At 43.5% G+C, this 25,598-nt stretch overlaps 1 protein-coding gene across 1 annotated transcript in view; it reads right to left on the reverse strand.

The window, feature by feature from the left end:
• The window catches only part of srd5a1 (steroid-5-alpha-reductase, alpha polypeptide 1 (3-oxo-5 alpha-steroid delta 4-dehydrogenase alpha 1)), a 77,854-nt gene that overhangs the window by 5,474 nt on the left and 46,782 nt on the right, over positions 1 to 25,598 (reverse strand). The window contains exons 2-4 of the mRNA XM_069914190.1: positions 23,524 to 23,690; positions 3,576 to 3,677; positions 3,346 to 3,496 (exon numbers count right to left, since the gene is read on the reverse strand). Coding sequence (XP_069770291.1) covers positions 3,346 to 3,496; positions 3,576 to 3,677; positions 23,524 to 23,690 — 420 coding nt within the window. The remainder of the gene's footprint in view (positions 1 to 3,345; positions 3,497 to 3,575; positions 3,678 to 23,523; positions 23,691 to 25,598) is intronic.

The following is a 25,598-nucleotide window of genomic DNA, read 5'->3' on the forward strand; positions in this document are numbered from 1 at the left end:
GATGTAGGGAAGGTGCACAGAGGGCATATCGGATGCTGTAAATAAGTTCTTTGGAGGTACAGGTGAAGTGTTGCTTCACCTGAAAGGTCTGTTTGGGACCTTGAACTGCGGTGAGGAAGGAGGTATGGGTGCAGGTATTACACCTCCTATGACAACAGCGGAAGGTGCCGGGGGGGTGGGGCGATGGGTGGGAAGGAAAGAGTGCACAAGGGAGCGGTCACTACAGAAAGCTGACAGGGGAAGAGTTGGAAAAATGTATTTGGTGGTGGGGTCCTGCAGTAAGTACCGGGAATTCTAGCAGATAATGTGTTGGATGCAGAGGTTGGTGGTGTGGTAGGTGAGGATGAGGAGGATTCTGTGTTTATTGTTTCTAGGGGCGGGGGAAGGTGAGCAGGAAATTGAGGAGATACAGGAGAGGGCCGAGTTATTTGTGGTGGAGGGGAAGGCACATTTGTGGAAGAAGGCACGCATTTCAGAGGCTCTGGACTGGAAGACCTCAACTTGGGAGCATATGCAGCGGAGACAGAGAAATTAAGAGAAGGGGATGGAGTCCTTGCAGGGAACAGAGTGAGGACATTTAGTCCAGATAGTTGTGGGAGTTAGAGGGTTTGTAATAAATGTCATTGGAGAGTCTGTCTCCTGAGATGGAGACAGAGAGATCCAGAAAAGGGAGAGTATCATCAGAGATGGACCAGGTGAGTTTGAGGTCAGGGTGGAAATTGGCTGCGAAATTTATGAAATTGACGAGCTCATCACGGGTTCATGAGGCTGCCCTGATGGAGTCGTTGATGTACCAGAGGAAGAGTTGGGGGATCTTACCAGTATAGGTTTGTAGCATATTTGGCTCCAGAAACAGGCAGGCATAGCTGGGACCCATGTGGGTACCCATGGTTACTCCTTAAATCTGGAGGTAGTGGGAGGAGTTAAAGGAAAAATTGTTAAAGGTAAGGACAAATTCTACCAGGAGGAGAAGGGTGGTGGTGGAAGGTGACTGCTCAGGTCTGAGGTCCAGGAAAAAGCAAAGTGCTTTGAGGCCTTTTGTGTGAGGAATGGAGGTGTAAAGGAATTGGACATCCATTGTGAAGATGAGGCGATCCTTTTCGGGGAATCTGATGTTTTGGAGGAGGTGTAGGGTGTGCAAGGTGTTGGAAATGTAAGTGGGGAGGGATTGAACAAGGGGATAAAATATGGAATCAAGATAGGATGAAACTAGTTCCATGGGGCAAGAGCAAGCAGAGACAATGGCTTAACCCAGATGGTTAAGCTTATGTATCTTGGGTAGAAGGTAGAAATGGGTGGTGTGAGGATGGGATTCAATGAGTTTGGTGGTCATTGGGGGGGGGGGGGTGGGGGGGGTGGGAATGTGCCCAGAGTCGATGAGGTGAGAGATGGTGTTGGTGGCTAGATGAGTGACGGTGGGTTCCTGTGGGAGGGGTTGATAGGAAGAGGTGTCTAAGAGCTGTCGACAGGCCTCAGCAAGGTAGAGGTCAGTGCACCAGACTACAACTGCACCACCCTGTCTGTGGCTTTGATAGTGAGGTTGAGGTTGTTGCAGAGACAGTGGAGGGCCGAACATTCTGAGGTGGTGAGGTTGGAGTAGGAGAGGGGGGGTAATGAAGTTGAGACAGTTGATGTCCCAGCAACGGTTGGAGATAAAAAGGTCCAGACTGGGCAGCTGGCCAGGAGGAGGAGATCAGGAGAAGGAAGAGGTCTTGAAGTGGGAGAAAAGATCTTGGGGGGGGGGGGTGGTGTTGGAGAGTTGCGACCAAAGTAGTGGGCCTGGAGGTGAAGGTTACAGAAGAAGAGTTCAGCATCGATGCATGCATGGACCTCATTGAGGTGTGGGCGGAGAGGGATGAAGGCGAGACCTCTGCTGAGTATAGAGCACTCCACCTCCGAGGGGGGGAAGGTCAGAGGGGATAGTGAAAACCAGGCAAGGATCAGAGTGGGAGTTGGTGGAGGGTTGGAGAGGTCTGAGGATGGAGAAGGGAAGTGGAAGAGATTTGAGGGGGGAGGAGGGGGTTATGGAAGAGCATGGGGGGAGGATGGGGGAGGGAGAGAGGGGGAGAGAAGGTTTAGAGGGGTAGCCCAAGGGAGGGGGGTAGAAAGAGGATTGGTAGTTGGAGGGTGGGGAGGGAGAGGGGGAGATGGGGGTGGAGTAGTGGGAGGTTGGGGAAGGAGGAGTGAGTGGGGGTTAGTAAAGTGGGATCCAATAGAGAGATCAGGACACCAGATATAGTTAATGTCGGGAGCCAAGTGGGACAAGTCAGCGTGAAAGGTTCCAGTGTCTTCTGCAGGTCCAAAGCTGGGGTTGGCAGCGGTGGCATCAGGAGCTGCAGTGAATAGGAGGTTGGAGCCTGGGTTGGGGTGGGATCCAGGTTGGGGTGGGCAGCCATGGCTTCTAGAGCTCTGTCAGGTCGGTGACTGGGGCCCGGATACTGGTAGGAGATGGCATCTGCAGCTCCAGTGAATAGGGTGGTGGTGTGGGTGGTCAAGGCCTGGGCTTGGGTCTGAGGCCATGGCATTGGGAGCTCTATGGTTGCAGTATGCAGTAGCTGAGTCTGAGTCTGGGTCAGCAGCCATGGTGGTGGGAGTTCTGGAGGGTGGGCGACTGGGGCTGGGATGGGAATCCACCTGGAGGGTTACAGAGGCTGCAGTGTCCAGGGAGGCAAGCTTATGGTTCTTGATGGAGGCCAGATGAGCATGGAACTGGTGGTTGAGCACGTGGATCTGGCAGCGGGTGTACTACAGGAGCGTTTCGATGCAGGCCAAGGCCAGCTAGGTCCAGAGCAGTGGCAGTAAGAAAGTAAGTTATTCCTATTCCTACTTCCTTTCTCTCTCCACCTAGACTAGACTCACCACCCCCCCAACTTATCTCCCATGTTCCCCCACACCTTGATGAAGGGGTCTAACCCAAAATGTTGGTGATGTATCTTCACCTTTGCTACATAAAGGCATTGTTTGACCTGCTGAGTGTTTTTTCAATAAAGATTGGGATATCTGTTTTGATTTGGTACATATTGAGTTGGGATTATGGGGCTGGTGGTCATCTGGTATTAGAAAGCTTTACCTAATTATACTGGTCAACATTTCCCGCCCCCCCCCCCCCCCAAAAAGGTTTACTTCCTGAAAAAATAATTGGGGATTATGATAGACAACTTCAAGCTAAACACGAAGATCATTTCAGATGCATGCTGCATCTCCTCACCAAGCAGAAGGTGGTGCTTCTATAGACATAATGTAATAAAGACAAAATATGTGCTCCTGCCTTCCCTATTATCCTCATTCATTTAAGACTTATTGAATTAAGCAGCAGACATAACAATGACAGGAAACTGTACCTACCGATGATGTTGTGCAGCCCGAGATGAAAGAAACAAAAATCCAAATAGAGCAAATGCCATAGTTGGCAGTGACCAGGATGCTACAGCATATCCCATCCATTCCACTATTTCTCCAAAGAAGTTGGCACCAGAAATGTATTCAAACATTCCTCCTTTAAAATATTTTCAAATAAATTATTTAGATATATCAAAGCTGAAAGGCTTGATTGATATTTTTCTGAAATAACTCACCTCGTGGGATTTTGTATCCTGTTTCACCAGGTTTTCGTAGGTTTCGGAGGATATGGTCAGAATGCAGATTCACTAAAAATCCGAGAAACCAGAATGCTGATCCTAAAAACAAATGGAACACTAACTTCATAACTTTCTCTTAACTATCCAGTTCTTTTTTATATTTGAGAAAGATGAAAAAAGACTCAACTGGGATAGAAAAACCAATGCTGCGTTATTTTGCGGCAGTATTAAAGTGTAAATATTACTATAAATTAAATTTCAAAATAAATAAATAGGGCAAGAAAATAGTAGAATGTAAGGTAGTGTCTGTGTTACGAGCCCAGAAGACCCCAAAACCCAGCAGCAATAGATATTCACCTGGACAAATGGTTAATTAAACAAAAGTTGCTTTTAATTATCTTTAAAATTGAAAACAGAATCAAACTTTTATTTATCTCTATAACTTAACTAACCCAACTTAACCCCCTTCTAATTCTAAACACACATGCATGTAATGTGTGTGTAAGTTCAGAAAAAGTTCTTTGATTCACAGTCCAATCTCACTTCTCATTCCTCCCATTTCACTGGTTGCAGAGAATGCTTAAACTGTGCACAGAATTGAACATTTATGAAGTTCACTAGGCTTTCGTGGTTGAAAGGTAAATGGTTACTGCTCAGGGAGGTTCTTGTCGGTTTTCAGAGAGAGATTTGTTGTTCGCTGGACACCTACAACTGATTCCTTGTAACCAGCCACTTCAATGTCATGTTGAAAAAACTTGCTCCATCAGGGTTTTCCAGATGATAACTTCTTTCTTTCAGGTCACCACAGAGTTCCTTTTTTGTTTCCCTTATTTCAAGTGAAACATTAGGCAGCCAGTCCTCTCCTCTTGTACAAGGACTTTGACCAGGCTGAACTAAGCACTCACAACCCTTCTTCCAAATGGGTTTTTTCCACAAGCTTGCCAGTTTGTCCTGTTCCAGACCCAGCTGCTGCTGAACTGAATCCTACCTCTCTCTCTCAGAGAAAAGGTTATTTTTCTCTCCCTGCTTGCAAAACCACATGACCCTCTTAGAACAGCAAGTTCCACTCCAGACATCCTGCGGCTCTGAGTTCTTTCATCTGTTGCCTTTGTGTAAACAACAGTCCATTAGTGAAGTCACTTGGGCACTCTCCAAAGCTTTTGCAAAGGCTCTTGGAGCCAGCCTGTCTAGCATGAACAGAGCTCCAATATTTTAAATAAGATGTGTTTTAAAGTGTTTGTATGTGACCTACTCTAAAAAACCTGCCCCAATTTATCTCCCAAAGACATATTTATACTCTGTCACATTTGTGATTCATTGTCCATTCAGAAATCTGATAGCAGAGGGGAAGATGTCCTTGTGCCACTGGGTGCTCATTTTCAGGCTCCTGTACCTCCTCCCTGATGGTAGCTGTGTGAAGAGGGCATGGCCTGTGTGGTATAGATGTTGCTTTCTTAAAACACCGTATCTTGTAGATGTCCTCAATGGAGTGAAGTCTGGTGCCTGTGATGTCACAGGCTGAGTTAACATGGAGTTTTTTTTTCTTGTCTTGTCATTGGCATACCGGACAGTGATGCAACCAGACAGAATGCTCTCCAGGTACACCTGTACAAATTTTCAAGAGTCTTTAGTGACATACCAAATCTCTCAGATATGAACATGAGCTATTCTATAATTATAACGGTCAACCAGTTTACCTATCTCGGCTGCACCATTTCATCAGATGCAAGGATCGACAATGAGATAGACAACAGACTCGCCAAGGCAAATAGCGCCTTTGGAAGACTACACAAAAGAGTCTGGAAAAACAACCAACTGAAAAACCTCACAAAGATAAGCGTATACAGAGCCGTTGTCATACCCACACTCCTGTTCGGCTCCGAATCATGGTTCCTCTACCGGCACCACCTACGGCTCCTAGAACGCTTCCACCAGCGTTGTCTCCGCTCCATCCTCAACATCCATTGGAGCGCTTACATCCCTAACGTCGAAGTACTCGAGATGGCAGAGGTCGACAGCATCGAGTCCACGCTGCTGAAGATCCAGCTGCGCTGGATGGGTCACGTCTCCAGAATGGAGGACCATCGCCTTCCCAAGATCGTGTTATATGGCGAGCTCTCCACTGGCCACCGTGACAGAGGTGCACCAAAGAAAAGGTACAAGGACTGCCTAAAGAAATCTCTTGGTGCCTGCCACATTGACCACCGCCAGTGGGCTGATAACGCCTCAAACCGTGCATCTTGGCACCTCACAGTTTGGCGGGCAGCAACCTCCTTTGAAGAAGACCGCAGAGCCCACCTCACTGACAAAAGGCAAAGGAGGAAAAACCCAACACCCAACCCCAACCAACCAATTTTCCCCTGCAACCGCTGCAATCGTGTCTGCCTGTCCCGCATCGGACTGGTCAGCCACAAACGAGCCTGCAGCTGACGTGGACATTTTACCCCCTCCATAAATCTTCGTCCGCGAAGCCAAGCCAAAGAAGAAGAAAGGACAAAGAGAAATGTGCGAGTGCACATTATAGGGTTAATATATTAGAATCCTTAGGGCAATGGAAAATTAACAGAAAAAGAGAGAATCATTGTGACGGGTTATGTGATATTTTATATTGTATATAGATTTTTTTTGCAAGATCGATTGTGGGTTTTTTTTAGTTAGGTCACATACAGTTACAAACACTTCAAAACAGATCTCATTTAAAATGCTCAAGCCAAAACGTCCAGGTTCCAAGTGCCCTTGCAAAAACTTTGAAGAATGCCTATAGAGACTTCACATGTGATAACTGGACATGCTGTGGAGTAATGGATTATTGTTTTGGAAAGCAACAGATGAATGGACTCAGAAGATTGGGTCTGGAGCTGCTGTCTGTCTGAATGCTGTTCTAAGGTGGTCATGTGGTTTTGCAAGCAGAGAGAGAGAGAGAGAGAGAGAGAATTCAGTTATAGTTCAGTAGCAGGTACTGGAACATGACAAGCTGGAAAGCTTGTTTGAAACCCCGTTTTGAAGATGGGTTGTGAGTTCCAAGTTCAGCCTGGTCAAAGCTTTCAGTCTTTCAAATAAGACTTGTTTTAAAATGTGTGTATGTATGTAACCTACTCTAAATCTTATAAATTCTCCCCAAATATTAATATTGTTACAGGAGGCAGCATTTGACATGCAGCACTATTTTAACAAATATCTATGAAGTGAAAGAATTTCAAATGCACTCTCAGCCTCCTTCTTCCTCCAAATGCAGATTAATTTTGTCATCTGGTGAATTTTTGAGCACAGCTGCCATATTGTTTGGCATTCAGATACATGTAATGTGTTTCCAGAAGCTCACAATCCAGTGTCTCAGCTTCTTTCTTACCGAGCCTATTTTCCTTGATGTTAACTATGACTCAATCGCATGCCCAAATGACACATTCATTTTTGAGCAATTACAGAAATACCCTGTTGAAGTGAGGACAAATATTATAACACCAAAATCGTTTATCCAAGTGAATATTTAGCAGACTAGTTTGTTAATTCTGTCATTCAATAAGTATTGACAACCACATGCTTGGCAAAAATGTATACCAGATCATGGAGATGTGTAACTACCAAGCCAATATTTAAATTTACCGGTAGTCAAAAATGTGAAAACATCAATAGATACAGATTTTAAATTAACACAAAAACTGGAATAGCTCCTGCTCTCTTGTAACTCTTTCATTATCTTTTTTCTTTTAAAATATTTCCAATGAGTTTAATAAAAAAAATACACACACATAGATCTAATGCATTTGCTAGAATATAAAAGACTTAAAAATGTCAACATTTCAAATAAAACCCTGATTATACATAAGATAAATTGTGTGTATCCCTTCAGATCAAACCCAGTATATCAAAACAATGAAGAAGGAAAAAAAGGAAAAAGAGAAAAAAAAGCATTAATAATCAAGCCCATCCCCCTACACAAGGCAAACTTGCATATCTAATAAGAACAGGAAACAAAGGACAACAGTCAGAGACCAGACAGCACTGTTAGGGAGCATCCAATCACCCTAATTCATTAAATTATGGTAATACTCCATGAATGGGCCTCTCGTCTATAAAAAGTTCTCTATTATCTTTTAACGTCTATGGCCATCTGTCTTTTCTTTCTGTGTGATCCCATTGTTTTCTCTTCTTTGCCACGAATCACAAATTGACATCAACTTGGTGGCTATGAAGTAGTGTGGGCACCAAAATATCCTTCAAACTTCTCGACTGACTCTGCTTTTACTCCCACCATCGCCTGCAGTTTCTATCTTCCTGGAGGATATGGCCACAAATCCCCTGCAGCCCAGCACAAACTAGAACCCAACCAACACAATTCCCATCTCTCATCATGTAATTTGTCAGCACCTGTCTTGCGAAAAGCTGCTAAGTCATCAGCAGAAGATTATGGAACATTGAACAGTTCAGCATGGAGCCTTTGGCCAACATATCAATGTGAAACACGATGTTGAAATCAAACTAAACTCCACTGCTTGCACTTGATAGACACATGAAGGGGATGGAGGAATATCTATCTAGAAGCCTCTTAAATGCTAATATTATATCTGCATCCATCACTGCACCTTGCAGCTTGTTCCAGGCATGCACCATTCTGTGTAAAATATTTTTACGCCACATCTCCTTGACATTTTCTCCTCTTCACCTGAACCATCAAGTCTTCTCGTGTGTGCCCTCTACCTACCTATCCTGTCAATGCCCTTCATGATTCTATAAACCTCTATCAGGTCTCCTTTTTGCTTATGACACTCAGGAGAAAACAATCCAAGTTGCCTGATCTCGCCCCATAACACACCCTCTCAACCAGGAAACATCCTGGTAAACTTCTTCTGTATCCTTTCTGAAGCCTCGACATCCTTCCTGGAATGAAGCGACCAGAATTGCACACAGTATTTCAAGTACAGCCAAACCACAGTTTTATATAGTAATGATTCCATTACTTTAATAGTTAGGATATACAGTTATTTTAAAACAGGTTTGCAAAAAGACAAACTAAATAAAAGTAAAAGGTTACAATATTGTGACAACAATTGGGATTTGCAAGGTAAATTAGAGAATGATGGGTAAGAAAAAATGCAAGTAGTACAACTTTTCTCTGCAGAGGTTATCATGAGAAAAGGTCCAGTACTGCAAGGTGCTCTAGTCACAGGGAGGCACTGATAATCTGTTGGCCTGTGCATTGAGTTTCAAAAGTTGTTTGCAACGATGAGTGGGAGCAGCAAGTGGGCGGTGGATAGATGGGTTAGTCTGATTGGATGTGAGAAAGGAAAATGAAAGCTAAAATTTCCCAAAGACACCTTTGTTCTTTAAAAAAGTTAACATTTTAGTGGCGGCTACACTGCTTACTGAAGGATCGCACAACCAGACAGGTTGAGTTCAGTGAGCAAAAACTGATTTAATGCAGGCTGCCTGTCTGGGAGCCCCTGATATCACCAGGGCATCACATGGGTCCCCAAGCGCGGGCTTCTGAGCCCGGTGACGAGGTTGGGAGGAAACCCCCAACGGTGCCATTTTGGCCAGCTGCCCCGCCACATGCATGACAAGCAGGGCCAGTTTACCTGCCTAATGGCGTACTGCCACACAGCACCCACCACCACCCCCCCCCCCCCGGAACCGGCGCCAATGTCCTTTTTTGCCGGGCGGCCTCACTTCTTGGGTTGGGCCACAACTACTGGTTCGGTGGGATCAAGCTGGGCTGGCTTTAACCTGTCTACCGTAAACAGTTCCCTCTTACCACCGATGTCCAGTGTGAAAGTGGATCCTGAACACTGGTCGACTTTGTACAGCTCTGGTCTTTGTAGAGGTGCTGTGGATGGGCCCCGCCTGAGAAAAACGTACACTGCAGAGTACAGCTCGCTGGGGACGTAAGAAGCCTATGTGCCGTGCCTGGGCAGCGGTGGGGGTGTGACAGAGTTCAACTGGTCCCGGAGGTGGGGAAGTAGACCGTGCGGTAACTACTGGGGGTTGTGAGTGCATTAATGAACTCACCGGGTAGGGCTAGAGGTCCACAGTAGTCCAGCTCAGCTGATGACGCCTGTAGGTCTTCTTTGAGTGTCGAGCGGATGCCCAGGAGCACCCAAGGCAGCTTGTCCACCCAGTCGGGGCCTGTGAGGCAAGCCATAAGTGCCGACTTAAGGTGGCGGTGCAATTGCTCGACTAGCCCACTGGGCTGTGGGTGATAGGCTATGGTGTGAGGGGCAAAAAATACTGGCTCGATCCCCAGTCTGTTGGCAAGCTGTGCCCAGAGTGCAGAGGTAAACTGGGCACCCCGGTGAGGTGGTTAGGGATGCCAAACCGGGCAACCCAACCATTCAAAAGCGCTCAGGTGCAGGAGTCCATAGAGGCTACTGGCATTAGGATTGCCTCGGGCCATCGAGTGGTGCGGTCTACCACTGTGAAAAGGTAATGGTTACCTCGGGAAACGGGTAAGGGCCCAACGATGTCCACATGTATGTGGCTGAACTGTTCCCGGATGTGTCCGAAATCTTGTATGGGCACTCTTATATGCCTGTGCACCTTGGAAAGCTGGCAATGGGTGCAGGTTATGGCCCAGTCTGCAATCTGCTTCCGAAGCCCGTGCCAGGCGAAACGTTCTGCCACCATACGGACCGTGGACCTGATGGAAGCGTGGGAAAGGTCATGGATATGGTGGAAGACTTGCCTGCACCACTGCTGGGGAACCACGAGTCACGGGGTGCCCATGGAGACATCGCACAGTACGGTACCCTCACAGTGAGGAGTCGGGAGGTCTTGGAACCACAGGCCCACGATGGCAGTCCTGAAAGCCTGGGTCTCCTCGTCGGACTTCTGGTTCCGGGCGAACTGGTCGAAGTCGAGGCCGGGTGTCAGCGTACAAATGGCTGGTCATGAGAGTGTGTCGGACATTGATGGATTTGGAACAGCCCCCTAGTTGGGCCAAAATTGAGATGGCAAATATTTTTGAATTTGAAATACATCAATTTTTGTTTAGATAGAATGTAAATTTGTTACAGCAACATAATGTGCCTATACTAAAACATTTAATGAAGTTATGGACAAAAAAAGAAAATGATAGGTTCTAGTGGTGAATTGTCGGCCTTGACTCCGTTGTATAATAATCAACTTATTTCTTTCTCAATACATAATCGAAGTTTATTACATTGTAGATTTATAGGTGTGGAAAAATTGGGAGATTGTTTTAAAGAAGGTAAATTTTTATCTTTTGATCAGATGAGGGACAGTTATGGTATTGATAAGAATTCTTTGTTTCTTTATTATCAAATTCGATCTTTGGTAAAATGTATGTTTGGTAGAGATATGACTTTACCTGAAATGCCTAAATTTGAGACTTTTCTTATGAAGGTACCAGAGAAGGGTTATATTTCAGTTATGTATCAAATATTGCAGGATGGTATGGATAAAAAGGGTTGGGATAAATCTAAAGGTAAAAGGGAAGCGGAGATTGGTTTTATTTTTTCCGAGGATGATTGGTCAGATATTTGTTATGATAGTGTAACTAGACTGATATTTATGCAATGATTAATTATAATTTTTTACATCAATTATACTTAACACCTGAAAAGCTAAAAAAAATATGGTTTTCATGAATCACATTTGTGTTTTAGATGTGGTAATGCTTTTGGAACTTTTTTTCATGCGGTTTGGTCTTTTTGGAAGCAAGTACAATTGTTTTTGGAATACCTGTATAAGATTGAAATACCTTTAGATCCGACAGTATTTTTATTGGGTAGTTTGCAACCTCTGAAAGATCTGGGATTAGATAAATTTCAACTTGCTTTTGTATATTTAGCATTATCTGTAGCGAAAAAATGTATTGCTAGTACGTGGAAAGATACAAATATGATTGATATTAATAGATGGCATAATGAGATGAAATATTGTTTAATAATGGAAAAAAATCACATGTTTCGCGTGATAACTATAGTTTTTTTTATTAATAAGTGGTTGTTATATTCAGAATATTTACATTTTGATTTGCATTGATTAGATCTTAATATGTATGCTTAATTTTTCTTTATTTTTTTTCTCTTTATGGCTTTCCTTAGGAGAGTTGGGTGAAGGGGGGGGTTTCCTTTTTTTTCTCTTTTTCTTTTATATATATAAAATATATCGTTCATGCTTAGTTTATTGTTATATATGTTGCTTAATATCTGTATTTTGAACGAATAAATAAAGTTTTAAAAAAAAGAGTGTGCCGGCAACCACGTTGTCTTTCCCCGCCTTGTGCCGAATGTCGGTGGTGAACTCTGATGCAAAGGAGAGGTGATGCTGCTGGCGGGCTGACTAGGGATCTCTTGCCATAGCAAGCACATGAGTGAGGGGTTTGTGGTCGGTAAAAATGGGGAAAGGCCTCCCCTCTAAGAAATAGCGGAAATGACACACCGCCAGATACATGCCCAGCAACTCACAATCGAAAGCACTATACTTGCACTCTGGCGGGCGAAGAAGTCGGCTAAAGAATGCCAGTGGTTTCTACTGTCTGTTCACCTGCTGCTCCAGGACAGTTCTGATGGCTGTGGCAGAGGCATCGACTGAGAGCGCCATATGCAGGTTGATACGTGGGTGGACGAGCAGGGTAGCCTTCGTGAGGACATCTTTTGTGCCTTCGAATGCCCTGCTGGCCTCTGGAGTCATGGGGAGTGTCTTGTCTTTAGCCACAATGAGGGCGAAGAGTGGCTGCATGATGCGCGCAGTGCCTGGAATGAAGCGGTTATAGAAATTGACCATATCCGTGAACTCCCATAGCCACTTGAGGTTGTCCAGGCGTGGGAACTCCCTGATTGCAGCATCCTTCGTAGCGGCAGGTATGGCTCCTTCAGCCATGATGGTATGGCCCAGGAACTGCATGGACTCTTTCCCAAACTGGCACTTGGCTGGATTGATCATTAGGCCAAAGTCGGACTTATGTTGTGCCTGTCTCTGCAGGTGACAAGGATGTTGTCTAGATAAATGAATACAAAATTCAAATCCCTCCCCACTGTGTCCATAAGGCGCTGGAAGGTCTGGGCGATGTCCTTGAGCCCGAACGGCATGCGTAGAAACTCAAACAAGTCAAAGGGGGTGATGGTGGCCGAGGTATATCTTCGGGGTGCACCAAGATTTGGTGATACCCGTCCTCCAGGTTGACCTTGGAGAATACCCTCGCGCCATGCAGGTTGGCCATAAAGTCCTGGATGTGAGGCATCGGGTAAAGGTCAGGTACTGTCGCGTCGTTAAGCCGTAGATAATCACCAAAGGGGCGCCAGCCGCCAGAGGCTTTCAGGACCAAGTGGAGTGGTGAGGCCCAAGGAATCATCCCCACTCCTGCAGATGTGAGAACTCTTCCTTCGCTATCTGGAGCTTATCCGGCGGGAGCCGGCATGCTTTGGTGTGGACGGGTGGGCCTTGGGTGGGGATTTAATGAAACACCCCGTGGCATGGTGATGTGGTGGAGAACTGCAGCTTGAGGAGGGACGGGAACTCATCCAGGATACGCTGAAACTCGTCCTTGGGCGTGCTGACCATGGTCATCTACGGCTGCTCTGTGCGGGAGGCATTGAGGCAAACGGATTGGAAGGTACGGGGATCTACCAGTCGACTATCTCAAATGTCGACCAGAGTCCATGGCCGAGTAGGAGTTCGACACCCAGGATAGCGGTTGGGACAAAACGGTGAACCTCCATGAGAACTTCCGCTGGCCGATCTGGAAGTGGACGATATTTGGATCTCCGTCAAGTTGGCTGCACAGAGGGAAGGTCCTCAAGGCAGGTTCTGGGACTTGATGTCTGTGGCCGGGATGACGCTGATCTGGGCCCCGGTGTCAACGAGGAAATGTTGGCTGCAGACTGAATCCTGCAGGTAGAGAAGACTGTGTTCTTGGCTAGCCACCACAGCCATTAACAGCGGCTGACCTGGTCGCTTCCCTAGAATGAGCAGGGCTGACGACACTTCCAAGCCTTGGCTCCCCAACGCTGGTGGAAGAAGCAGAGGCCTGAAGTGGATGACTTGCTTCTGGGTATGCTCTTTGAGGCCCATGCAAGGGCTGGGTGTTCCACCGCAGCGCTAGAGGAAGGCTTGGCGTGGTCATGTCCATGACTCGTAACCTGCTGGACTGCTGACCCCTCCGGAATCGTTTGAGCCATGGCTCCTGAGCCTTTTGAGTGACCTACCTAGGGTCAACGAAGCTCTCCTGGGACAGTAGCGGCCGGATGTCTTCAGACAGATGTGCTCGAAGAGTGGGCAGTTGGAGTGATCACCCATGAGCATCTCATCCATCAACTCAATTGGAGTTCTGTCCCCCCCAAGGTGTCGAAGCGCAGCATCCGAGCGGCATGCTGGCACCTGGAGAGGCCGAGGAAGCTGGTGAGCACCCGTTTGATGGTCCTGTACTTACCTTCCGCATGTGGGTGCCGAATGAGGTGCAGCACTCGTTTGGTGGTGGCCTGGTGCAGGGCGGTGACCACATGGTAAAACTTGGTCAAATCCGATGAAATCTGGCGGAGGTGAAACTGAGCCTCTGCGTGGCTGAACCAGGACTCCAGCTCCTGAACCCAGAAGTCAGAAAGCTTGATGGCTTTAGCATTGATCAAAGGGTTATTCATATTGGGTTCAAAGACGTTTGAACCTGTCGGGGTCATCAATTGTAGCGGCGGCTACACTGCTAACTGAAGGATCACACAACCAGATGGATTGAGTTCAGTGAGCAAAAAACTGATTTATTGCAGGCTGCCTGGCTGGTCTTATATTCCCAGCCAGGACCTGGCTGAGAACCACGTTGGGGGCCCCCGATGTCACCGGGGCATCATGTGGGTCCCCAAGCGTGCCAAGATCAGGAGGAAACCCCCAATGACACCATTTTGCCCGGCTGCCCCGTCGCATGCATGACAAGTGGGGCCAGTTCACCTGCCTAATAGCATACTGCGACAACATTGTAGTTACTTTCACTTCTAGGTCTTTTCTGCCTTGACTATCCAGGCCAGAACTTACGACAACTCCATAGCTAATTTTCACATGACTCCGGCCATCCCTAGGCCAGAGCCTCTGATGCTTCTGACACAGTTCCACTCTGACCCTGGCCACCCCCAAGCCAGAGCTCCAACGTGTTTTCCTATTCTGACCCAGGACAGAGCCTCTGACGTGTGTCCCCGGCACTAGCCTCATCCAGATCTCCAAATCAAAGGTCTACCAATGAGTTCTCATATGTCCCAGCTATGGCTGTTTTTTGGTTGGATATATGGGCAATCCATGTTACAAACCTACACAAGCAAACCTTGCAACTCTTTCTCCATTATATTGATGACAACATTGGTGGTGCCTCCTCCATCCACAATGAGCTTGTAAACTTTATCAACTTGGCAACTATCTTGTACCCTGACCTCAAATCCACAGTCCAGAAACTCTCTCACCTTCCTTGATCACACAAAGATTTCATTTCATATTCTGCTGCATGACAAATGTACAGTCACCAATGTGCCAGCATTTGACCTCAATTTTGATGAAGAAAATTACTTCAATTAAGCATTCACATATTTGGTGCAGCCTGTGGCAGTTTGCAAAAGCTTACATAATGACATTGTCTACTTTTCTTATCATTGACTTTCATAATACTGGAAATGTCTTAATTCAGTGCAAAAACACCATCAGAAGCTAAGCAATTTGTCTCCACAAATGAAGTTGAACTGAGAAAGGCTGCTACATATTCACTTCTATAATTGTATGTCACATCACAATAAGAGTCTACTTCTTTCAGCTGGATGACAGCAGCTTCAACTACCTATTCATGAGACAACATATACCATTATTGAAGTCTTTTAATTATTTGATGGCTGTTAACCATTTCTGAATCAATGACCCCAACCTGCAGCAAAAATCAGTAAATCAAGATTTAAAAAAAATAATCTTCAACAGTATCTTTCAAAATGAAAAGATTCACAGCACAAACTTTAATCTGAACCACTAATATAATTTTGTGCTCATTTCATGGAAGCTCCCAATCCATGAGGTCATTCAGTCTACCAAGTCTATGCTGGCTCACAGAGAATTCCCATCAATCCCTTTCCCCATTTATTTCCCCATGATCTATCCTCTGCACACATCCAACAACATCCCTCTGTTCCCATTTCAGGAGACAAACTATCTTCAGACATCTTCTATAAACTCACTGACACTCAGTTTCCTAATGACACTTCTTCTCACCCCATCTCCTGTAAGGATTCTATACCTTTCTCTCAATTCCTCCATCCCTGCCCCAAATGCTTCCACAGTGAAGTTTTTCATTTTAGGATTTCAAAGATGTCCTACTTCTTCAGAAAGTGTGGCTTCCTCTCTACTGCCCTCATCCACATATCCTCTATTTTTCACACATCTGCACTGGTCCCAACACACCCCCACATTTAAAACAAAACAAAAATAGACTTTATTCACGTTAAATTATTTACAGAAAGAAAACAGTTTAAAGACTTTTCCCACCCTTCGTTTCATACCCATACATTTTCCACCACTGTACATGGTTACATTCATTGCCACACAGTGACACCTGGTCATTATTCCCTCCTCTGTTGAAAGAGTAAAGTGCGTCTTTCACTGAATTGATGGTCTTCCAGCAGTTTCGGATGTCTGACTCCGCCTGCATCCCTGGGAACAAACCATAAATCAGAGTCCTCTGTTAGGCTGCTGCTGGGGATGAACAGTGACAAGGACCCTTACCTCCTGCTCCACACACTCTTAGTGAATTTACTTTCTGCAAAGAGGTGGGTGACCATCGCCATCTCACCAGTCATCTTGGGATCAACATGCACTGTGGGTGATGTTCTGGATCTGACTGGGAGGGCTCCTCTCACCACCAGCCATTCAAGGTCCTGGTGAATTTTTGTAAGCACTGGTGATGAGGCATTCTGTCAGATGTCCTAGATGGCCTGCTCCAGGAACCATCTTACCATCTCTCAGTGTCTACATGATGTTCCATGCATAGTGGCATTTGGCGCCCTCATACTTTGGTTCCATGCACAGCCTGATAAAGTCACACATGAAGGTGGACCACATTGGGTATGCCCTTACCCAGCTATTTGGTGGTGTGTACATGATGACCCTTTGAACCCTTTCTATTTTGGATCCCCATATGAACTAGAAGACTGTTCTGGCGATTGCCAGAGCAGAGGTGTGGGAGATGGGTGGCACCTGCGCCACATACAGCAGTAACAAGAGCCCTTGCACCTGATGACAGGTTGTTCACTGTTATTGAAAGGGATTGCTGCAACCATAGACCCAATTTCTGGTGGATCTTTCGTGATAAGCTCCAACCAATTTTAGTTGCATCCCACAGATGCAACAAGGGCAGGGTTCCCCTCGTCCTCACCAACCCCCATGCATTCAACATCAGAATTCCATTACCAGACCCATCTACTCCTCCCCTCTTTGCTTTTTGCAGGGATCGCATCATTCATGACTTCCTCATCCATTCATCCCTTTCTACTACTTGCCTCCCTGATACATACCTACTCCTGTGATCTCAAGAAGTTCACTTACACTTCCTCCCTCACCACCATCCAGTGTAAAGGTTAAAACCTTGTTTATGATTTGTGGTTATTTTATGACTTGCCCTTTAAGAAAAAAAAAGTTGTTTTGTAGAGTTACCATAGTTACTATGACATCATATGTCATAATATCTGACCGGATGAGGAGCTCGTTCTCATTCTTGGAATAACCATGGAAGAGATGTGGGCTCTCGAGAAACTTTTCTTTGAATTTGTTATTATTCATTGTTAATATTTATTATCATTTCAATTCATTTATAATTGGTTGAAGTTGAGTATCGTTATCATTTACAATATGCTTTGTTTTTCTCATGGTTATGAAGTGTGAAGCTAAGAAAATGTTTATTCGCTTTTATCAACAAAAATTAAAGCTACTAACAGATGCAATTACGAAGTTTGATTTATTCAGATGAATAAAATGCAATTCAGAATATCATTCCTTACTTTTCTTGAAGATGACATTTTTTGAAAGTGGGACATATTAGAAGGAGGGAAGTGTCTGGTACCCAAACAGTCCTTCCAAATGAAGCAACAGTTCACCAATCAATCTGTAGGGGTCATTTACTGCATCCAGTGCTCCCACTACTGCCTCCACTACATCAGGAACTGTCACAGATTAGAGGAAATCGCTTAGTTGGGTGCCACATCTGCTGCAATGGCAAGTTGCCAACTGTGGTAGAAATGGTTAAAACTGGTGTACGATGCATTACAACTGTTGAGAATAGCTCAGTGCCAAGAGACTCTGGGAACCAGGGAAAGGGGGAGAGGAAGTGTCTGGAGCAACTCCTGGGTCAAGATAGCAGAGAATAATGAGAATTATAAAGATGTACTCAAAGACTAATTTAAATATATATTTAAATATATCCAACTGCACGAAAACCAACAAGGTCGGGTCAGATACAGCAATGAGCTCTCTGAACCCTTCTCCATTAACAATGGCGTGAAGCAAGGCTGTGTTCTCGCACCAACCCTCTTTTCAATCTTCTTCAGCATGATGCTGAACCAAGCCATGAAAGACCCCAACAATGAAGACGCTGTTTACATCCGGTACCGCACGGATGGCAGTCTCTTCAATCTGAGGCGCCTGCAAGCTCACACCAAGACACAAGAGAAACTTGTCCGTGAACTACTCTTTGCAGATGATGCCGCTTTAGTTGCCCATTCAGAGCCAGCTCTTCAGCGCTTGACGTCCTGCTTTGCGGAAACTGCCAAAATGTTTGGCCTGGAAGTCAGCCTGAAGAAAACTGAGGTCCTCCATCAGCCAGCTCCCCACCATGACTACCAGCCCCCCCACATCTCCATCGGGCACACAAAACTCAAAACGGTCAACCAGTTTACTTATCTCGGCTGCACCATTTCATCAGATGCAAGGATCGACAATGAGATAGACAACAGACTCGCCAAGGCAAATAGCGCCTTTGGAAGACTACACAAAAGAGTCTGGAAAAACAACCAACTGAAAAACCTCACAAAGATAAGCGTATACAGAGCCGTTGTCATACCCACACTCCTGTTCGGCTCCGAATCATGGGTCCTCTACCGGCACCACCTACGGCTCCTAGAACGCTTCCACCAGCGTTGTCTCCGCTCCATCCTCAACATCCATTGGAGCGCTCACACCCCTAACGTCGAGGTACTCGAGATGGCAGAGGTCGACAGCATCGAGTCCACGCTGCTGAAGATCCAGCTGCGCTGGATGGGTCACGTCTCCAGAATGGAGGACCATCGCCTTCCCAAGATCGTATTATATGGCGAGCTCTCCACTGGCCACCGTGACAGAGGTGCACCAAAGAAAAGGTACAAGGACTGCCTAAAGAAATCTCTTGGTGCCTGCCACATTGACCACCGCCAGTGGGCTGATAACGCCTCAAACCGTGCATCTTGGCGCCTCACAGTTTGGCGGGCAGCAGCCTCCTTTGAAGAAGACCGCAGAGCCCACCTCACTGACAAAAGGCAAAGGAGGAAAAACCCAACACCCAACCCCAACCAACCAATTTTCCCTTGCAACCGCTGCAATCGTGTCTGCCTGTCCCGCATCGGACTGGTCAGCCACAAACGAGCCTGCAGCTGACGTGGACTTTTTACCCCCTCCATAAATCTTCGTCCGCGAAGCCAAGCCAAAAAAAAGAGACACTGAATGGGAGAATGTAAGAAAGGATCATGTCAGTTTGTCTGTTTTCTTGTACTAATATGAACTTGTAACTGCTAAAATTTTGAGTTCTCATGATGGTGGCGGCTGCTGCAGTCTCTCCATGCAATTATGTCAATAAACTCTGAAAGCGAATCTCAAAGTCTCTGAGATCTTTTCCGCAAAACCAACCACTTCAATTCCACACCCCAATGCCATAGTCATGTCTGTCCATAACCACATAAACTGCCTAGTTAATGCCACTCATAAATTGAAGGAACACTTTATATTTCTTCTTGGCAATCACCGACCAGACAGCATCAATATCAATTTTTCTGATTTTTGTGGACCCATTCCCTGCTCTCTTGCTTTCCCTCATCCCCTTGTCTCCCTTCCACCAGCTATCCAGCCCCTTCGCTTCCTTCTCTTATCAGAGAGCCATCTTTCTTTGTTGTCTGCCCTCTCCTATCACCTCCCCACTCCTTTCCCTTTTTCCACCTGTATTCATCTATCACCTGCTAGCCGGTGCTCCTCCCTACTTCTCCCCTCCATTCCCCAACCATATTCTTATTCAGAGTCTGCCTGATTTTCATCCCTCCAAAGAAGGGCTAAGGCCCAAATTGTCAATTGCCTTTTGCTTTCTATGGATGCAGTGTGGCCTCCTGCATTTTTCTAGTGTCACCATCTGCAGCTTTCTAGTTTACCTTTAGCTCCTCATTAGTCAGTGGGGAAACTATATGTAATCACCTTCCCTAGGTTGTTGAAATTGCAAGTTAAAAGAATGGTCTAAAAGATATTGCCTAATTGATCACTCCAAACATCAAGTCAAGGCTACAATGGAGGACAAACCGCAAGCTAAACATATTAAAGTCAGAAAATCAATTCAGTTTAGACAGCTTCTGGCCATTTTTTGTTATTCCTGATGAAGTGTTTAGGCCCAAAATACTGCCTTTCCTTTCTAAAACATTGCTTTCCCTGGCCCACTGAGTTCATCCAACATTTCAAGATTCAAGATTCCTTTATTGTCATGTAATAGTACAGAACTCGTAATATTACACAAAATTGTCTTCTGTTTGCCATAAAGCAAAGAGGTGCCCACAACAGTACAAGAGAAAGAGAACCAAAAGGGTCCCTTCAGAGACACAGTGTGTCCATGGGTTCACCTCCAGTGCTACCGCAGCCTCTGTAGCCACAAAGACATTTGCTTGATCCAGCAGCAACCCAGGCTCCAGATCTAAAGCTCTACCATGATAAGGAAGCCTTCAGTATCCAAGGTCCTCTGGGAGCCCTTCTTGCCCATTTTGTTTGTTGCTCCATCTTTCAGTAACAAATGAGTACATTGTTCAAAAAGGGGTGGGGCAGCAGGCACAGTAGCAGGTCATTGCAGATCAAGTGACAAGATGTTAAGTATCCAGTTTTATCTCTGGTTTTATCGACCATGCCAAACATTTGTTGGAATCAAACTCCATCCTTGGTGTGCTGCTGCTTTGCTCAGGTATTTACTTTCTGATTATTCATATCAGCATCCAAGTGATTGTTCATTCTGAGAGTCTCCAAATACATGTGACCAGATGATAATCCCAACTACCACAGACCCCGAGTTTAAAAATGGAGAAAAATATATATATATTTTTTTAAGTTGTCAAGTTGGTCTTTAGATTACAGTAATCCCAAAAGAGGGAAAAGATCCACTATTGCCATCTTCATACATATCATTATTGAATATCTTCTTCTCTTTGGCTTGGCTTCGCGGACGAAGATTTATGGAGGGGTAATGTCCACGTCAGCTGCAGGCTGAATATAGATTATTGAATATAGATTATAAATTAATAGCAAAATTACTAGCAAACGGACTGAATGATTGTGTACTGAAACTAGTAAGGCAAGTCTAAACTGGATTTGTTAAAAAAAAGATGAGCAGCTGATAATGTTTGTAAACTTATTGATTTAATACATGCAGCACAAATAAATAAAATGCCAACGGTAGCTGTTACATTAGATGCAGAGAAAGCCTTTGATAGGGTAGAGTGGAAGTATTTGTTACAGAAATTTAAACTATCGGAACAATTTATTAACTACATTTGAGCATTATATAATAGACTGTTACCAAAGGTAGTAATAAATGGATATGTATTAGATCACTTTAAATTAAGCAGGTCAACAAGACAGGGTTGCCCATTATCCCCTTCATTGTTCGCTTTGGTTATTGAACCACTAGCCGAGTTGATAAGGAAGGAAACTATGATAAAAGGAATAAAAATAAAAGAGAAAGAATATAAAATCAGCCTATTTGCAGATGACATCATAGTATATTTAACAGAACTATACAAGTCAATAAAAAAACTACATATGAAACTGAAAGATTATGGAGAGATATCAGGGTACAAGATTAACACTGATAAAAGTGGCGATCCAATGAACAAAACTGATTATTCAGAATTTTTAAAAAAATACCCTTTTCAAATGGCAATCACAGGCAATACGTTGCCTTGGTATCAAAATAGATAACAATCTAAAACATTTATACAAATTAAATTATGAACCATTAATTTAAAAAATACAGGACGATTTAGAGAATTGGAAAGAACTGCCGTTAACTTTAATAGGAAGAGTAAACTGGATTAAGATAAATGTGTTCCCTCGAGTACATATCTATTTCAAACGTTACCAATTCCCCTGAGAGAATTTTTTGCAAAACTGAAAAAAATAGTAAGGAAATTTTTATGGAAAGTTAAGAAATAAAGAAAAGCGCTAGAAAAATTAACATGGAGTTACAAACAAGGAGGGTTACAGCTACCAAACTTTAAAAACTACGACAGGTTAACACAATTAAAGTACTTGCCAGATTTTTATCAGAGAGGAGAAAAACCAGACTGGACTAAGATAGAATTAGACCAATTGGGAGTAAATATCCCGGAACACATACTTTATAAATGGGATGAAAAATTGGTGTAATATAACAATTCACCAGTACTACATCACATACTTAAATTATGATAAAGAATACATCTGGAAGAAAAAAAGATAAATGATATTAAACACAAAACCCATTAATCCCCTTTACAATAAACAATTTATTTTTCAAGGAATGGGATAGAAAAGGAATCAAGAAAATAGAAGATTGTTTTTAGGGAAATAATTTGAACAATTAAAAGATAAATATGGAATAACACAAAGTACAATATTTACATATTGCCAATTGAAAACTTATCTAAAAGATATATTGGGAAATAGCTTGAGATACCAGAAAGTAGCAACTATGAATATTTAATCACAGACACAATGATAATTAAAAAAATTATTACAAACATGTCCATCAAATTACAATATAAAGAAGAAGATGAAATAAAGTTAAAACTGAAACAAAGTTGAAAAAAGATTTAAACACAGAGATAAAGAACAAAACATGGGAGAAGTTATGTAGAGGAACAATGAGGAACATGATAAATACTAGATTACGTATGATACAATATAACTGGCTACATACATTATTTATTACTCCTCAGAAATTATAAGAATGGGACCCAACAGCTTCGGATAGATGTTTTCGTTGCAAAATAGAGATTGGATCAACATTACATGCAATTTGGACATGCTCAAAAGTAAAATTTTTCTGGGAATATCGAAACCTAATATTCAAGAAAATCACAAAAAATAATATAACAAAAGATCCAAAAAGTTTTCTGGTAAATAATATAAAAGACAAAAAAATTAGGACTAAAATTAGACAAAGCCCAAATAAAATTTATTATGATAGCGCTAGCAGTAGCCAAAAAATGTATTAGGACATCCTGGAAATTGGAAACAAACCTTAAAATACAACAGTAGTATCCAGAAATAAACAAGTCTATTCCATTAGAAAAAATTACAGACAATCTGAAAGACAAGTGCACATTATTTTGACAAATTTGGGAGCCATACATAAAATATGTCGGAGAAGGCCGACCACAATCCTCCATCTCGTAAAACAACATAGTTATGAGCACAATAAGATTTACATATGTAAAAGTGGACAATACGACTTTTTTCCTTTTTTTGTTATTTCTTTGTTTTAAGTGTTTTATCATTTCTCGATTTTTGATGAGGGTGGGAAGGGGAGAGAGGAAATGGGGGAAAAGAAAAAATCTCATTATGTATATATTGTTGATGATCATTTGTGGATGTTGTTATTGATATGACTCGTAGTGCAAGAATGTTTTAAAATTTTAAAAGTTGGTCTTTGGCAACTGAATCATGCAGCTAGAGACCTAGAACCACAAATTAAACATTTCATTTAGAGAAAGATTACCTGTGAGGAAGCGTGGACCAGTTATCCAGTCTGAGGGGTAAACAGCATACTTAATTAGGTATCTGGCCTGCAAGTATCCATTGAATGCGCAAAATATGAAAGCTAATGCAAAAGGAATGAAGGGTGTTGATTTTCCTCCTCTGATTAAAAATGGATACACCAGTGACCTGCAATAAACAAAAGTGTTTATCACCTTTTTCCTCAAAAAGGAAAGATTGTTAATATGATTAATCTGGACAAGAAGCTCATAAGTTATGACATTGGTATTTTTTACTGAAGCTTAAACAAACATTTTTATAAGATATTTCTCAGATATTATGCATATCTAATATATTTGTGCATGTATATCTATTAATTTGTCTGCTTGTCTGTTCTCCATGCAAATCAATATGGAGCACTCTAGAAATGTCCAAGGCACTTCAGTAGGGGTAACATTTGGTGCTGAATGTCATGACCACATTGAATTCAACCTTTTAGGTCATAGGAAGTTCATAAGTGTTTTTTTGTTATATACCAGCTTGCAGTTACTTGCATTACTGTTTACTATAATTATGTTAACATTTGATGCTGAATATCATGACCACATTGAGTTTAACTTTTAAGGTTATATGACACTCAAAAGTTCAAAAAATTGAATGCACCAGGGACACCTCAATTAGTTAAAGTGCTGTGCACCAATATACATTCAGAATAAAAGCAAGTGGCCCAACGGTAACAATATTAATATTTGGGGAGAATTTATAAGAAAGATTTAGAGTAGGTCACACATTTTAAAACAGATCTTATTTGGAAGACTGAAGGATTCACATTGCAGGATCTCTGGAGAACAAAAGCACCTTTCACAAGTAGGTGTTAATTGAACTGACTTCATAAAATACTTGACCATTTTTCTTGCTGGAGTCATGCTGTCTACCAGTACCCTTTCTGCAAAGGGCTCATAGAAAGGTCACTCCTGGATTTTGTTTATCTAATAACAGATGGGAGAGGAGCAGAAGAAAGAACTCCTGTGGTTTTGATCAAGAAGGTGGGGGTTTTGCAAGACATGAGTCACCTGCTCTCTTTGGAGTTTCAGCTGGAAGAGAGACAGAGTTGAGTTAACAGCTCAATCAGTCAGTCAGTGTGTGGGACACTGACAAGTAACTGAAAAGTGCAATCCAGGGAAAACTGTTTGGAACTGATGAAAGCAAGTTCCAGAGCAGTAGATGGTTGGAAATGCTGTGTCTGATGTTTCTCTTGAAATAGAGGAAGGAATGAAGCTCTGTGGTAGCTTGAAGAAAGAGGTTACCATCTAGAAGTTCCTGATGGGGCAAGTTTAATCAGCGAGATCCTGAGGTGATTAGTGGTGGTACCTCAGTTGTGGAAATCCTGGGGCTACTCAGGAGACTGTAAATTAGAATGGTTTGGGGGAGGGAATAAAAAATTGAAGAGTACAGCAAGGAGGGGGTTAGATTGCAAACAAAGAAAGCTTGTAGATAGTGTTTGAGGGTGGAAAGGCAGGTGATAGAGAAGGGAGATGCTCTTTATGAAGATGGAAAAAGAACATAATAGAGTTGTTTGTAAAGATAGGGCAAACAGAGAGTAAGAAGTGGGAAATCTCTGAAATGCATATATTTTAATGCTAGGAGCATTGAAAGGAAGTTGAATGAGCTGAGGGTATGGATTGACTCTTGGCAGTAAGACATGGTAGCAATTAGTGAAAAAGTGCTGGAGGGATGTGATTGACAGCTAACTATTCCTGGGTTTCATTGCTTTAGGTGTGATAAAATCGGAAGTGTTGCATTGCTTGTCAGGGAAAATATTACAGCAGTGCTTAGGCAGGATAGATTAGACAACTCGTCAAGGAAGGCTATTTGGGTGGAATTGAGGAATGGGAAAGGGGTAGTTACACTTATATGGGTGTATTATAGATCACCTAATGGGGAGTGAGAACTCGAGGAGCAAATTTGAAAGGAGATAGCAGATATTTGTAATAAGCACAGGGTTGTGATTGTGGGAGATTTTAATTTTCCAAATATAGATTGGGAAACCCATTCTGTGATAGGGCTGGATGGTTTGGAGTTGGTAAAATGTGTGCA

The sequence above is a fragment of the Narcine bancroftii genome, chromosome 1 (genome assembly GCF_036971445.1).
Source record: "Narcine bancroftii isolate sNarBan1 chromosome 1, sNarBan1.hap1, whole genome shotgun sequence".
In the NCBI taxonomy this organism is placed as follows: domain Eukaryota; kingdom Metazoa; phylum Chordata; class Chondrichthyes; order Torpediniformes; family Narcinidae; genus Narcine; species Narcine bancroftii.